General features: G+C 39.3%; 1 protein-coding gene and 1 long non-coding RNA gene across 2 annotated transcripts in view; one reads left to right on the forward strand and one right to left on the reverse strand.

The window, feature by feature from the left end:
• LOC134669710 (uncharacterized) overlaps positions 1-15,570 on the forward strand; it is a 38,913-nt gene extending 23,343 nt beyond the window's left edge. The window contains exon 2 of the long non-coding RNA XR_010098941.1: positions 15,536-15,570. This is a non-coding gene — a long non-coding RNA (uncharacterized LOC134669710). The remainder of the gene's footprint in view (positions 1-15,535) is intronic.
• On the reverse strand, positions 6,633-10,598 carry LOC134669685 (large ribosomal subunit protein uL22). The gene is made up of 5 exons (XM_063527361.1): positions 10,537-10,598; positions 10,249-10,336; positions 9,884-10,156; positions 7,834-7,920; positions 6,633-6,776 (listed from the first exon to the last, which is right to left on the reverse strand). The coding sequence occupies exons 2-5, from the start codon at positions 10,327-10,329 to the stop codon at positions 6,654-6,656; spliced, it is 564 nt and encodes a 187-aa protein (XP_063383431.1). The 5' UTR covers positions 10,330-10,336; positions 10,537-10,598; the 3' UTR covers positions 6,633-6,653.
• Positions 15,571-17,550: the final 1,980 nt, after the last annotated feature.

The raw sequence follows: 17,550 nt of genomic DNA on the forward strand, positions 1-17,550 counted from the left end.
GGTACAGCCGGCCTAGCCCAGGTTACAATCGCTATCGCTTCGACAGCGAAAAGCATTATGTCTCTCTATCACTCTTCCATATTAGCGCGACAGTGACAGTTGCGTTTCGATCGCTACGGAGCGTAAGCGATTGGCATCTTGGCTACGCGGCCAGGTACCTAAACGGTACCTCTTTAGGTGAATAAGGCAGTAAAGTCGGACTAAGCTAACTCGGCAGCAATTTTGATAGCACAAACTGTGTTATTTTATTTATTTTAAACGTCATAATTTAATAAACAGGTACGTTGTGCTATCACAATCGCTGCCGAGTTAGCTTGGTTTGACTATATGTATTAGTTAAGTACTATTTTAAGACTTGTAATGTAAGGTCTGTCTGTTTGGCCCTATGGTTGACTGGTAGAGAATGCCATTTGGCATTAAGTCCGCCATTTGTACATACTTTGTGCAATAAAGTTTAAATAAATAAATAAATAAATAAATAAATAAGGTCAGCAAGGTAGCACACTGTGTAAGTAGGTATATAGGTAGTATATCGTGTTAGGTTAGAGTGCAATGCTTAAAATATACCTACTCAAGAACAATGCCAATGGGTCACAAGTGACACGTGTGACTTATAAGTGTAATTTTTTGGGTTCCGTAGCCAATTGGCAAAAAAAGGAACCCTAAAAATCATTTCGTAATTGGTACCTACTACCTACCCTAAAAAATTAACCCTAGAAAAAACCAACGGCACTTTTGTAAGTTACACGCGTGTCACTTGTGACCCGTTGGCATTGTTCTTGAGTAGATATATTTTATGCATCTAGGTATCTAGCAGTAGGTAGTAGGTATCTAGGTAGCTTCCCTAATAGCATTTTCTTGTAGGGATTTTGTTGGGCCTTTGTTTACGTATTAGTTGAGCAACCGTTATATTTGGCCGTACGATTTGCCCGAAGATTCCCAACAGAGGGCTTAGAGTAATTTTTTCGTTGGGCCTATTTAAATAAATCATACAATTATTCAACGGTGGTGGTTTTGGTTGGGCCGTTGTTGGGCCTATACACATTTGTTTGATGGTTGGTTAATTGTTACATTTGGCCGTACGATTTGCTGGAGGGCCCTCGACGAAGGCCCTCCCAAAGATTCCCAACAGAGGGCCATTAGAGTAATTTTTTCGTTGGGCCTATTTAAATAAATCATACAATTATTCAACAGTGGTGGTTTTGGTTGGGCCTAAACTCATTTGTTTGATGGTTGGTTAATTGTTACATTTGGCCGTATGGCTTGCTGTAGGGCCAACTGCAAAAAAATAAAAAGGGCAATTTTTTCGTTGTGCTTCTGTTTGCAAATTCAACAATTACCCATCGGCAAGTCAGGTAGGTCGGTAGGTAGTCGTGCACCAGGTTGAAGGCCCAACACAGCTTGTCCCACAAAGGGCCAACATTGTAACTTTAACGTTGGGCCTTGTGTAGGATTCTTACAATATTACCGTAGGTAAATAGTTGTGTAATTTATAGTGGGCCTACAGTCTTAATTATGTAATGGGCTTTTGTTTACGAGTCCTACAGTTACCCTACGTTAGGTAAGTGGTTGTGTAATACGACGTTGGGCCTTTGCTGATAAATATTACAATTACACTACGGTAGGCATTGGTTGTATCCACATGAAGGCCCTAGGCAGCAGTTGTTGTTAATCTTCTCTGTATCGTTCCAATTTTAGTATATGTACTGCCGAAGCAAGTACACTTACTATACACTCTAATTTGTATATATACCTACTAACCGCACTTCGAAACTTCGTAAGCGAGATTTATGTTTTTTGAGATTTAAATTGAGAAAATGTTGGTAAAATACAATTTTTTAAATTTATGTATAAATTTTATAGTTATAGCTATTAGATTTATAAGTTACTTTAAAAAAATATATTGATTATATCCGGAATAACGAGAAAATAACTATAACTTCGATGTTTGGAGACAGTAACGCCATCTAGTGACGCCACAAGCAAACTCAACTGGTATTGTTGGGCATCAGTACCACAGCCAATGTTGGTAAATGCGATATTTGTGCTCACTGGGCCAACGAATGTTATCGTTGTTTAGCCACCGGTACCAAAATACACAAAGGCCCATTGTTAGGCGTCAGTGCCACAGCCAATGTTGGTAAATACGATATTTGTCATCATTGGGCCATCGGATGATATCTTTGACTAGCCAACGTTACCAAAATACACAAAGGCCCATTGTTGGGCATCCGTGCCACAGTCAATGTTGGTAAATGCGGTATTCGTCACCATTGGGCCAACAAATGTTATCGTTGTTTAGCGAACGGTAGCAAAATACACAAAGGCCCATTTTTGGGCCTCAATGCTACAGCCAATGTTGGTAAATGCGATATTTGTCGTCATTGGGCCATCGTATGATATCGTTGATTAGCCAACGTTACCAAAATAAACAAAGGCCCATTGTTGGGCATCAGTGCCACAGCCAATGTTGGTAAATGCGATATTTGTCATCATTGGGCCATCGGATGATATTGTTGACTAGCCAACGTTACGAAAATACACAAAGGCCCATTGTTGGGCATCAATGCTACAGCCAATGTTCGTAAATGCAATATTTGTCGTCATTGGGCCATCGGATGATATCGTTGATTAGCCAACGTTACCAAAATAAACAAAGGCCCATTGTTGGGCATCAGTGCCACAGCCAATGTTGGTAAATGCGATATTTGTCATCATTGGGCCATCGGATGATATCGTTGATTAGCCAACGTTACCAAAATACACAAAGGCCCATTGTTGGCCATCAATGCTACAGTCAATGTTGGTAAATGCGATATTTGTCGTCATTGGGCCATCGGATGATATCGTTGATTAGCCAACGTTACCTAAATAAACAAAGGCCCGTTGTTGGGCATCAATGCTACAGCGAATGTTGGTAAATGCGATATTTGTCGTCATTGGGCCATCGGATGATATCGTTGATTAGCCAACGTTACCAAAATAAACAAAGGCCCATTGTTGGGCATCAGTGCCACAGCCAATGTTGGTAAATGCGAATTTGTCACCATTGGGCCATCGGATGATATCGTTGATTAGCCAACGTTGCCAAAATACACAAAGGCCCATTGTTGGGCATCAATGCTACAGCCAATGTTGGTAAATGCGATATTTGTCACCATTGGGCCAAAGAATGTTATCGTTTTTTAGCGAACGGTAGCAAAATACACAAAGGCCCATTGTTGGGCATCACTGCCACTGCCAATGTTGGTAAATGCGATATATGTCATCATTGGGCCAACGAATATTATCGTTGTTTAGCCAACGGTACCAAAATACACAAAGGCCCATCGTTGGGCATCTATGCCACAGCGAATGTTGGTAAATGCGATGGTGGGCCAATACAAAATTAACGTTGGCTACGGAACGAACCTCATCCCAACGTTTTCCCTACCGTTGGCACCGTGGGCCCCAACGAAAATGCTACTAGGGTTATGGATTCGTCATGTCTGTCTGTCTGTCCGTCCGTATGTCACGGCCACTTTTTTCCAAAACTATAAAGCCCCCTCCACACTCGTGCGCGAATCGCGGCGCGAACGCAAGTGTGGCGTCGATTTTCGCAGACAGCGAAATCGACTCCACACTCGCGTTCGCGGCTTCGCCCGCGATTCACGCACATAGTCTGGAGGGGGCTTAAGAACTATATACATATAGAGTCTGGCTACTGAAATTTTACCTAAATTATTGGCGGGAAATTCAAAAAATCTTGGGCTGGTCACACTTTGTGTAGTAGGAATTATAGTTTTGATACTAGACAATATCTTTGATATTCTGTGCACAAATAAGGTACCTAAGGAAATAAGCTAAATAAACGTTTAAGTGCACTCAAAGTCAGCTCACATAATTTCTACCACTATTTAAAGTACAGTCAACGACAAACACACATGTTTACGTTCCAATATTTAGATTTTATAGATATTTTTCAGAACTTTTAATTTATCCGTTTCTTTATACACTTGTCCTATTTATGAGATTCAGGCATTAATAAATTCACGTACTTAATCAAAGTAATCGGCAAATGTTAGAACTAGTACTTAAAGTATCAAAATATTTATAGAGCACCAACCTCGTATTTTGTTTACATTTGGTTAGAAGTTGTAAACATTGCACTTTTTCATTATACAACGCTACACGTCGACTTCGCACATTGTCGTAATTATTTACGAGCTTAAATAATAGTTTGTGAACCTCACTCAGCATAGAAATTATTAATATTATTTAAAATAAACCCCATAAAAACCGCAAACAATTTGAATGAATGACATAAATCGACAACTGACTTTTAGCTTTTTTTCAAATCATAGACAATTGGTGATACAACAACGAAATATCTGTCCACAATTTTTGGCTAGCCAGACTCTATATATATATATACTGTTGAAACTTGGTAAGCAGATGTATTCTGTGAACCGCATTAAGATTTTCACACAAAAATTGAAATAAAAACAATAAATTTTGCAATTCCCCATACTTAGAACTGAAACTCAATTTTTTTTATCAAATACCCATACGTGTGGGGTATCTATGGATAGGTCTTCAAAAATGATATTGAGGTTTCTAATATCATTTTTTGCTAAACTGAAAAGTTTGCGCGAGAGACACTTCCAAAGTGGTAAAGTGTGTGCCGATTTTTATTATCATTAAAAGCAGCAGACTTTTTGGTTGGTAGGAGCCTACCTATTTACAAACATTTTCGACGCTTTCACATTGTTGACACTATGACATGACATGACAAACTAATTTACATAGGTATTTAATACCTAGATACGTAACAGTTATGAATGTTTTGAAATTTTAAGTGAGTTGTGAACTAAATAATGAAAAAAAGTAAACCGATAAGCATAGACCAACATCAGCATTATTACAATAAACTTTTGGAGGAAAACTATAAACTACGGCAACAGCTGTGGGACGAAACTGAGAAACAACATCTTGATATGACCCGAGCCATTGCATTGAAGCAGAAAAATATATCTCTTCGCAAACAACTGCATGAAATAAGGGCCAAAGCGTGTAAATTGAAAGATTCGATTAAAACCTGAATACGACCAATTATTAGGACGTCATAACTGTTAATAATAATAAAAACAAGTATTTTTCTAAACGTTCTATCACGATGGACAGAATGACAAACACCGTTAACGAACTAAAATCTGAAAACGAATTATTAAGTCAGCTAATCATTTTATCGAGAGAGAAAAGGGAAGAAGCAAGAAAAAATGCTAAGAAACAAGCGGAGTCGAATTATAACTTGGAAAAAAATCTCGTTGCAGCGTGCTACCAGTTGGAAGCGTTGTTAAAGATTCGAGAAACCGATTCTGGTACAACATGATTGAACTGACAGGATCTCGATTAAAACGCATAGCTGTCCAAAATGAAAGTATGAATAGCTTAAAGTTTAAATAAATATTTGACTCGTATCCTTCTTTATTTGTATATTTCTATATTTGGTGACTTAATCAATCAAATATCATAATTCCCTGGAGAATATAATGGGTAATATCACTTATAACATATATTACATATACCTACTTGTTATTTCTATAGATTGTTAACCAAGGGATGAAATGATGCCTTTCACATGTGCAAGGTTTTCGGCAGAGTTGTTAAGAGCCCTTCAACGTGCACACTAGCGCCACAGCTAAATAATCGTGATATTTAAATTTAACGAAAGATATTGAAAAAAGGGGGCCGCTACGTACTATATTGTGTATTTAAGTACCTTTTGAATACATCAGACAGGTTTTTATGTTGCTGGATTCGTCAATCTATGCGTCCAAAGTTAAAACGGCCCTTTTTGATTTGAGTTGCTAGATCGACGAAACCAGCAACACAAAAACTAGTTTGATGTATTGAAAAGGTACTTAAATACACAATACAGTAAGGTTTACTCGGGTAATTCCGAATGTCGAAAACTGTCGGATAATTCCGAAATGAGACTTATTATGATGGAATTAACGGTGATTTTCATCTGAATTTCGGAATTATCCGACATTCGGTATTACCCGAATACACCTTACGTAGCGGCACCCTTTCTTCAATATCTTTCGTTAAATTGAAATAACCACGATTATTTAGCTGTGGCGCTAGTGTGCACGTTGAAGGGCTCTTAAAGGCGACTCCGGTTATTAAATGCTCTAAGAGTTGTGGAGTCGACGACTCTTCAATTACTGGCCACCTTAACTAAAAATGAATTATATTCACCTATAAACAGGATTCCTTTTAGTATAAGGTTGCTAGTTATTGAAGGGTGGCTCCTTATACTAAACTGAATTCTATTTATAGGTGAATAGAACTCATTTTTAGTATGAGATTGCTATAGTTCGTTATTTTTTTAGCAAAAACGCTTTTTTAGAATCAGTAACTATTATTTATGAAAGCAGAAGAATATAAATGATTGTATTAGATTCATAAATTTCATAATTGTTACAAATTTGGCGTGACTTATTTTAAAACGTGTTTTTCAATTAAAAGACAAATCAAAATTGTTTACCTTTTTTCTAATGCTAAAAAAACGAACTATAGTTATAAAACAGGGGCCAGTATTATTTTTCTTATACCAAGTGAGTGGGTGGATCAATAAAATCGGCGTATACTGTTTAGAGTTGTTTATTCTATTCCCTCATCATCTTCTCCTTCTGGCGAGCCAGCTTCTTCTTGGAGAGCTTCTTCTTGGCCGGCGCGTCGTCGGCCGGCGCGGCGCGCGCCACGGCGGCCTCGCGCTCCGACAGGCACACCTGCAGACAGTACGTACTTAGCTATTCTATGGATTCTGTCCATCTGTCGCCACCAGGGCTCGGAAACCGTTTTTTTTTTAAATCCCAAAACAGTCCAAATAATTTTATGCTCTTTCCGTAGTACTGATTCATGTATTTAGGTAACGACTTCGTATTATTAGATTGACCCGTCAAAAATGAAATAGTAAACCAAAGAACGTAATAATACCGGTATTATTGTATGAAGAAAAAAACGGTTCCGAGCCTTGGTCACCACGGGGTGAGATAATTTTCTTTTGTATGAAATACTGTTCCATTTAGCTGTGGCGTTTTATCGGCCACACACACCTGACCAATTTCTTTGTCCAATGTGTATTTGCGTCTCACATTTTGCTTAGTGAGAGAGTGAGACTTAATGCACATTGGATAGATGGAATACGAACCTTAGGGACATGATGTTTCCTTAGACTGCATACTTTTAAACTATAAATGAAGGTGGTGCTTGCTTATTTAAATTTTTAACAAGCAGAAACGTCTGCGAACAATGCTAATAAGCTTAGAATAAATTTAAAAGTGGAAAAATTACCGTCTTGAGTAAGACTTGAACTCACGGTATACTCTTGGGTCGTCCCATTCGTTTCTTGTCAAGTTCTTAAATTAGTCCCATTCTGCTTTCGTCACGCATTCTACATTCGTCAAGTTCATCGGTGGTCTTTTTCATATTTGGTTATATTTGGTTGTTTGCCTTTTTCTTTTTTTGGCTTATTCCGGTATTTGTCATCATCTTCTTTGGGTATGTTCGATGTTCGCTCATTCGTGCCTCTGGATCGATATTCCAGCGCTCTGCCATCTGAGCCACCAAGACCTCATCCACAGTCAGCAAATCTTTCCACCATATGGGTCAAGGGGACCCTAGCGACATCTACCGTAAGAGTATTACATTTCTTAAATGGCTACCGGAGTTCCATCAAGACATCAATTTTTCCACTTTTAAATTTGTGCTTCATCATCATCATCATCATCTCAGCCATAAGACGTCCACTGCTGAACATAGGCCTCCCCCTTTGTGCTTGCTTACCTCAATGTGGCAGGGCGAGGACATGTAGGGGTTGATGCGACCGTGGGCGCGGTACGTGCGTCTACGCAGGCAAGGCGCGCGGTTCACCTGCAACACACACGGACGTTATGAGTACCGTCATACTGTCAATATTCATTACAAATAAGGGCACTAACCACATTTGCGGACAGAACATTGTCTCTCAGTAAAAAACTATGAAACTTCCTATTCAATAAGACACAGACAGTTTGACTAACCCTAATTAATATTGTTAATAGCAACACAGATGTGTGACCCAATTTGCTTAAAATCCCAATAAAAAGTTTTAAAATAGGCTTAAAATAATTTAACTATAAAAATAGGCTTAAATTAAAATCATTTAACTAAGACAATTCTAAACCAATCTAGTATTTGTATTCTTTTTGCTAGGCTGTCTACCTTACTACCCCACCATACATATCATTTGTAACAGTCATTGGAAAACATATTCAACTGGTTGATGTTCGCCATATTCTGACACAATGTTTCAAATTCAACCTGGTTTTCCAATGGCTGTTACATCTGTCCCACAACAGAACAGATTACTAAATAACTAGACCACAGTTCAGGAATAATTTCGGCATTAATGCAGAAAAACACATTATCACAGAAAGGACAAAACTTGGGGATTAATGATGATGGTTGCTTAACTTAGCGCCACTTGCACTAACCCACTAATCCCAGGTTAACCGGTTGAAGTGGTAAAACGGTTAATCCAGTGTCAAATTGTACTGGTAACCATGGTAACTCCAGGTTTAACCGGTTAACTCCGGGTTAATGAATGGTGCAAGTGGCCCTTAGCTCATCTAACTAGTATAGTATGTTGGTGACAGGTATGAAAAAATAAAATGATTTATTTCCTGTAAACTACCTGACACCATTTACTTTTTGCCTTTAGAAAACAGGTTGTGCAATAAATACACATTGTCAAGCAAAAAAGGCAAAAGTTAGACAAAATAACTTGATTAAATTAATGCAATTGTCAAAATACTACAATCCACCACAGTTCAATACCATATCGCAATTTCAAAAAATGTTTGTCCAAATTGTCATGTGCCAAATTTTATGATGTCCGAACACGTTTTCTTCCCAAGCAGTTAATTATTCCAAACTTAAAAAAGGCATCCTACTGATCCTACCGACTGGCCATTTCAGGTTATATTCATGAACCATCTAAAAATTCAGTGGGCTATTTAAAAAAAACTTGTCCCATTAAATGAAAATTTGGTAAATAAAATTTTGGACAAAAAATATTTTGAAATTGTGATAGGTAACCCTACAAGTCATAGGTACATCTGTTATTAATTATTGCTTTTTCATGACAAAATCCTATTTCTAAATTGTCAACCTACAGAGGTAATGAGTCTAGGCTATATGGTATAATATAATAGTCTATTTTAATTTATATTACAAAATGATTGCCGTTTTGTAATAAGTAATTTCAAAGTTTTGTTAACATTAATAGCAAGAAAAAAAATGTCTGCAGAGATTTTGGCAGCACACACAGTGCCATTGTTATTCATAAGTTTGTCATAATTTCATAACAGTTAGACGTTTAAAATAACACCTGCACTGCGTGTGCTGTCAAAATGTCTGCAGACTTTTCTTGGTTTAACTGTAGCGGCAGGAGTTCCAAAAACAGTCCTTGATATGTCTCACACTAATTTGATGTCAGTTACATTCTGATTCTAACACAGGCAATGTCACAGTATGTCACTACATAAAGCTATCACTTTTTAATATTATTATCTATCAAAATTTATCAATGAGCCAATTGTCACTCAAGTAAAAATACACATAACAAACTTTACTAAAGCAGAGTCGTTTCTTTAAATCTTTAAGGTATTAACTAACATAGATAAACCAACATAGATATAAGTAAATAGACATAACACATAACTACATAACTATAGTACATAACTAAAATATGGACTGTAATTTTGGTCTGAAATAAATATATATTGAATTGAATTGAATTAACGAACCACTTCACTCCAACTAAGCACTCACAGTAGATAATAATGGTACATACCTGAATGTGATCAATGACCAGCCTGTCAACATCTAGGCCTTTGTAGTCAGCGTTGGACTCTGCGTTCCTGAGCAGCTGGAGCAAGAACTCCGCGGACTTCTTGGGCCAGCGGCCCTGCGTGGTGCCGAACTGCTTCGCCTGCGCGCAGCGGCCCACACCGCCGTTGAAGCGACGGAAGGGAATGCACTCCTTCTTCTCTGTCACGTTCTTCAAGTAACGCACGGCGCGGCGCAGAGGCATCTTTCTGATCGCCATCGCCGTTTCATAAGTGTTCTGCAATATAAACACTCTGTTACTAATTTTACTATACATAACCTGAGTCGGGTATCAAGCACGTAAACATTACTATCAAAGCTCGAAATTACCTTGAAATGAACACGGAGGTTTGAGCCACGCGCCTTGCATGACTTGGCTGGATTATCCGGCTCCCGAGAGTAACGTCCCATTTTGTTTCTGAAACAGGCGGCTTTGAGTTACAAACGCAAGACACCAAAAGAGGTTATCAACTGAAACACTGCCGACTTTCACAATTTTAAAGAAATAAACTTTCGAATAACCGGTAGACACTGTTCCTATAAGCATATAAGAGAGATTCCATTCAATGCTCATTATAATTTTAGATAAAAACGGATTTTGTTAAACACGAAACCAACCTCTCACGGGAATAACTTAACAGGAAAAGGCATAGACAAAATGTTTTGACATTGACACTTACGTCAGTGCTGTCCAGGGTTGCCAACTCCATTTTTTTTTACCCCTAGAGCTCAACTTAAAACCCCTAAAACTGTACTATTATTTTGGAAAACCCACTAAATAAAATAAATTAAAGAAATTATACGTTTAATTAATTCTTTATTTATACATTTTCCACAATTTAGTAAATTATTATGATTTTCAACCGGTTCGACGTTTTTGTGATCATACATACATATGAACGTTATAGATGGTCAAGCAAAACTTGTCAGTAGAAAAAGGCGCGAAATTCAAATTTTCTATGAGACGATATCTAATTTTTACTTAAACCACTAAAAATATTTAGCCCCTAAAAAAACCCCTAGCTGGTTTATTTCCCCCTAAATCTAGTGGTAAAACCACTAAGAACTATTATTATTATTATTATTTGTATGTCTTTTCCATATCTCGGGACCATGGGGTCCCGGACCTTTGGGAGGCGTACGTGGGGCCGAAGCCAACAGCGCAGAGGCCCTTTAAGACACTTTAATCTAAAAGCAAGGGATACACGTGGCGGATACCATCCCCGAACGCACAATGTGATACATCCGGAGATGGTCCCCGCCAGGTGCAAAGACTATTGCAGTGCAGCACTTTTGTGCTGCGATGGGAACTAAGGTCATGGGCTATAGATTTGAAAGTTGGATGGACTGGATAATGGGCTATGGGAGAGACTAGCGGACACCTGCCGTGACAATCAGTCTCAAAATTGTATCAGACAGGTGGTGACTCGCCAACTCATTGAGTGGGCCCCGCAATGGCCGCACGCACAGTGCGACAACAGGGCAACACTTTGGAGCGGCTGTGAGGTTGTCGAGAGGTGAGTCTGCGGTAGCCAGATCCCGGTAATCCGTTCAAGGGCCGCCGGCGTTATGACATTTTACACTTCCAACCTGGAGCATAGGTCCCGCTCTTGCGACTCCACTCTGGCCGGCCAATCAAGGCAAGCACAGAGGTGAGGGCCAGATGACAGGGCCCTCTGGAATAGGGGTCCGCGGTGTCGCCACTCACCGTCAGCTCGCCACAAGCTGCCCCCGCGGGGTTTATTATTATTATTATTATTTGTATCTCCTTAGATATCACGGGCCTATAATCCCGGTTTTTTGATAGGCTTGCGTGGGGACACAGATCCAACACGTAGAGGCCCCTTGGAGAGCTTTTATGTCATGTAGAACGCCTGCTGGGACCCGTTCACAGGTGCAACAATAAACACCCATGAATAGCTGGGGTTCTAAGGTCCACCACCTTGCATTTTGGAGACAAAGCAAACCGCTTGGAACAGGTGTTTCTGGGGGTGATCTGAGCCGATTAAGCCCGGTTGCCAAGAGGTTCCACCCAGCAGGTGGGCAGGGGAGGGGGGGGAAAAGTGGCTCCGGCGCGCCTCACTCTAAGCTATATATCTGCATACATCTAACAACTATATCAAGTTTGGTGTCTTTTTCGTGTAATTCGAGGACGAAAAATTCATTTCTGTGACTAAATTTTCACTCTTCCATACAAAAAAATCAAAAAATTAAAAATTCCAAAAAAAACTTTTCACTTTTTTTTTCGAAAATCCTCTACAAAATTAAAACTATGAGGATTTGCTCCAGAAAAAAAATACCTGTGAATAGCCCAGTTATCCTACTATATAGAATAGTAAACTAGTTAAACATTTTTATTCATAACTCTGTTAAAAAAAATGTTTTGTGTCGCGCGGCGTACCTGCATTGTAAGAGCGGTATGCAGCGTTTAGGATTTTTAAGTATGTTTCGATGGTTTCTGATAAGTTGTGATAAGTTGTTATTCTTCTGGTTGTATAAATATAGATGTTGGGACAACTTTCGCCAATAGAGTTATTATAAATGTGATAAAATTAACAAAGCAGATGTTTGACAAAAATGCGGGTTAAAATACGAGTAAGATATATATTGTTCGCAATTGCCACTACATGCGCATGGGTCCGTGCATTTTAGTTTATTCTTAACGCAGTTGCACCTCCCTGCGCATTTTGTTTTACAGCGGCAACGAATAAGCTCTAAACAAGCAGCAGCCGCCGCAGGTAGGCTTGTACATATGGGCTCCCAATAACCATTTTGTTTGGACCAGCTCCAGTCAGCAGGACATGGTAGCTGTTGCTGAGGGGCTATAATCTGTCCCTAAACATAGCCTCCTTGGTAAACTGCACGGAGAATATGTTTAAGTAGGTAGCGCATCTTCCATTGGAGGCAGATTCTCGAACTGAAGATTTCTTTTTGTGAAAAGTACCTTTCGGCACTCTTTTACACTTGTACTTGTACTTGTACCTGATCCGAACACAGTAACACAATGCATAGTATCAAAATAATGTCTAAGAACCAATTCACATCTCGTAATTAAAATTCGTTCAGATTTAATATTGTAAGACTCTTACTTGTCATACAAGACAATAACAATTTTTTCCAAAATTGACTGCTCAATGTTGTTTTGTTTACCGTATTTAAATCCCTCCGGAACATTACAAGGACCACTAAAACCAGGCTTGTCTGATCCCTCATATTTCCCACTTTTCTGTATGCTGTATGTCTCACATGCACACTAAGGGCATCCGAAAAACAGAAAGTGAATGCACTAGAGATGTGGTGCTGGAGACGAATGCTGGGCATATCATGGACTGAGCATCAATTATTGAGGAGCTTGGCATTAAAGAGCGGTTGCTTTCTACGGGCAAAACTCGGTACTCAACTTCTTTCGACACGTGTCTCGTCGAGACGGAGCATCTACAGAACGTCTAGTTGTGCAAGAAAGAGTAGGAGGTGACAGGGCTAGAGGAAGATCTCTAATGAGATGGACTGACCAAACCAAATCAGTGTGTCGGTCACAGTAAGCGAAAAGCAAAAGCTTCCGGAAAGCAGGTCTACGGGAGGAATGGCGACGTGTCGTTAAATGAGTCGCTCAAAAGTTTTCATAATGGCCACGACCACTCTATCAAGAGTGTAACGAAGAAGAAGTCCCTCCGTTACAGCAGGATATGCGCTTTAAGCTTGAAATACGCTTTTTTCCCTTTCCACACACAAAGAAACTGTGTTGTAATCTGAAAAGGCGTGGAAGAATGGCAAGACTACTATCCTTTCTGGTCCTGTAAAATAATCATATATCTATGAGTTACAAATAAAATCATATATTTAACGAAAGTTTGCAGCACGTGACCATTAGCCCAGTTGACCTGTCTCTTATTGCGGTGACATATTTATTTATTTTATTTACAATTAATGGAAGAACTACAAACGTTACCTTAAGAAAATGCAATAGCATGGCACGAGACGAACAGGCGATTCGTTCCTGGGCCAGTCCTCCATTAATTGTAAATAAAATAAATATGTCACCGCAGTATACGAGACAGCTCACCAGGGCAATTGGTCACGTGCTGCAAACTTTCTTTAAATATATGATTTTATTTGTAACGCATATATATAATTTATTTTACAGGACCAGAAAGGTCAGAAGTCTTGTCATTCTTCCACACCTTTTCAGGTTGCGACACTGTTTCTTTTTTTTATGGATAGGGAAAAAAGCGTATTTCAAGCTTGGAGCGCATATCCTGCCGTAACGGAGGGGTTTAAATACGGCAAACAAGGCAATATTGAGCAAGCATTGCCAATATTGATAAAAAATGTTATTGTCTTATATGGCAAGTAAGAGTCTTACAATAGTAAGTATGGACAGATTTGAATTACGAGGTGTGAATTGGCCCCTAGACGTTATTTTAACAAAATGCATAGTATTTTGTTACTGATTTTACGAGTAGATCAGGTACAAGTACGAGTGCAAAAGAGTGCCGAAAAGTACTTTTTACAAAAAGAAATCTTCAGTTCGAGAATCTGCCTCCAATGGAAGATGCGCTACCTACGTAAACATATTCTCCGTGCAGTTTACCAAGGAGGCTATGTTTAGGGACAGATTATAGCCCCTCAGCAACAGCTACCATGTCCTGCTGACTGGAGCTGGTCCAAATAAAATGGTTATTGGGAGCCCATATGTACAAGCCTACCTGCGGCGGCTGCTGCTTGTTTAGAGCTTATTCGTTGCCGCTGTAAAACAAAATGCGCAGGTAGGTGCAACTGCGTTAAGAATAAAGTAAAATGCACGGACCCATGCGCATGTAGTGGCAATTGCGAACAGTATATATCTTACTCGTATTTTAACCCGCATTTTTGTCAAATATCTGCTTTGTTAATTTTATCACATTTATAATAACTCTATTGGCGAAAGTTTTCCCAACATCTATATTTATACATTTAATTTATATTTGTATATATATTACGTCCAGAAGTAATTTTCTACAACCAGAAGAATAACAACTTATCAGAAACCATCGAAACATACTTAAAAATCCTAAACGCTGCATACCGCTCTTACAATGCAGGTACGCCGCGCGACACAAAACATTTTTTTTAACAGAGTTATGAAAAAAAAATGTTTAACAAGTTTACTATTCTATATAGTAGGATAACTGGGCTATTCACAGGTATTTTTTTTCTAGAGCAAATCCTCATAGTTATAATTTAGTAGAGGATTTTCGAAAAAAAAAGTGAAAAGATTTTTTTGGAATTTTTAATTTCTCGATTTTTTGTATGGAAGAGCGAAAATTTAGTCACAGAAATGAATTCTTCATCCTCGAATTACACGAAAAAGACACCAAACTTGATATAGTTGCTAGATGTATGCAGATATATAGCTTAGAGTGAGGCGCGCCGGAGCCACTTTTCCCCCCCCTCCCCTGCCCACCTGCTGGCTGGAACCTCTTGGCAACCGGGCTTAATCGGCTCAGATCACCCCCAGAAACACCTGTTCCAAGCGGTTTGCTTTGTCTCCAAAATGCAAGGTCCCCTTAGAAAACGGGACCTTAGAACAAGTACTATGAACCGGTCTCAGCAGGCATTGGGACTATTGCAGAAAAAGAGAACAGTATACCGGTCTATGGATTGAAGTTTGGGTGGACTATGAGACTGGGTTATTACAAAGACGTACGGACACCTGCCATAACAATGTTTTCACAAGTTATCGAGGCAGGCGGTGACTTGCCGCTGACTAGATGGGCCCCTGAAACTGCCGTCGCGAAGACGACCAGGGGCAACATCGGCGTGAGCGGCTCAGGGGTGTCGAGAGGTGTGCGCCGCTTTCTACCCAGTGGCTGTTACCAGCCACTGTGCCAACTCGCGTCTTATGCATCTTTCACTTCCACCCCTGGAGCTTATAGCTCTAGCGACTCCTCTCTGGACGGCCAATGAAGGCAAGCCAGAGCTGAGAGTCCTGCGGGTCTCCTTGGCGTCCACTCCGACCGACGAAGACACGCCGGAGACGGAGACCCTGATCGACTCTCGGGAGCACTCGGGTCCGTGGGGTCGTTACTCCCCAACAGCTCGCCACAAGCTGCCCTGCGGGCTTATTATTATTATTATTATAAGTTGGCATCCCTGGTGCTGTCAGTGGCAAAATTATACATTATACTCTATTATGGAAGGTAGAGATGAGGAAAACAATCTTCATGTATTAAAAAGTGTCCCTCAAAAACATTAAATAGGCCGCGCCGCGGCGCCACTGTGCATCGCGAACCAATTTTTGACGGTCTTTTAGCCTTGTCGGTAGTGACCCCGCTTATGAAGCAGGAGGTCGCGGGTTCGAATCCCGATAAGAGTATTTATTAGCTTTTTATTATTTGTATTTGTAGGTATTTAATACCAATATATAAATTAATATTGATATACATATGTAAGTTGAAAAAGATAGAGAACAGAAATTGTGATGACCAGCATCACTGGAGGAGGCCTTCACCCTCACAGGAGGGGTTGTTGCAGAATAAATTACAAGAAAAAAATATAATTACTTACTACTTATTACATAACCAAGCATAATAGAACATTGATTTGAGGAATATTAAATATTATTGTAATACTAAACCTAATGTAAATTTAAGTTTATAATATTGTGTTTGTTTTACCGGCGAGAAATAAAAGGCTCTTTTTTGTTTTTCGTTTTTAATATTAATATAAAAGTAAAATATAAAAACACAAAACAAAAAAAAACACCCGAACACATTTTTATATATGTATAATGTAGAGGCGGATTTGCAGTCTTTGCCGCCCTAGGCCCCAGGCCCTGTAGCCGCCCCTTTCTCAGCACCCATCATATTGACTACATTTTGAGTTATTTCTTGTTAACATCAGCGAATGTTTTGTCACAATTTGCCTGCATCTGACCCTTGATCCAGTCTCTAGGTGTTGGTCGAGACTCTTCGCTATGAGACCGTCCGCTGAGACGACTATCGCAACAATGATCGTCGAGTCAACATCCCACATGGCGGTAATCTCGTATATAAAGTATTACTTACCTAAGTATCACTAGTGAGATTGAGTTGGAAATCAAAACCTGAGTGTGCGCGCTGCGCGGTAGTTTTCAGCGAATGCGAGTTCTTAGTTCGGGGCGAACTATTAGTAATTAAGACAATAACTTGGCATTTATCCTATTCATTTTAGTTTTGGTTTTGGCTGCGGCGTAACGTTTATTTTTATATTTTGCCAGAAAGTGGGCTCGCATAACTACGTACATATCGATAACATTTTTTAATATATGTTTGAAATGGTCGACACATCCAACTTTTATCAATGCTCCTTTTAGTCATTCTTGCGTAATTTCACTGATCGTCTCCATATTGGTTAAAGCTTTGCTTATTACTCTTAACATACATTTCTCTATCATTTTGGTCAGATTGAATAGATCGTCACTAGCATAAATTAACCCGCCGTATAAATCCATTTTATCGATTACGTCGTTTCTCACTAACAGTTTTCCCTCATTAGGACTCATTTGTATGAGTTTTAAACAATTATTGCATTTTACGATTTTTCGCAATTTGCGGACGATGTACCCAGCAATGTAAGACTGAACCGCGTCACTGGTTTACAGCCTCGTTGTAA

Source organism: Cydia fagiglandana, chromosome 12 (genome assembly GCF_963556715.1).
Source record: "Cydia fagiglandana chromosome 12, ilCydFagi1.1, whole genome shotgun sequence".
In the NCBI taxonomy this organism is placed as follows: domain Eukaryota; kingdom Metazoa; phylum Arthropoda; class Insecta; order Lepidoptera; family Tortricidae; genus Cydia; species Cydia fagiglandana.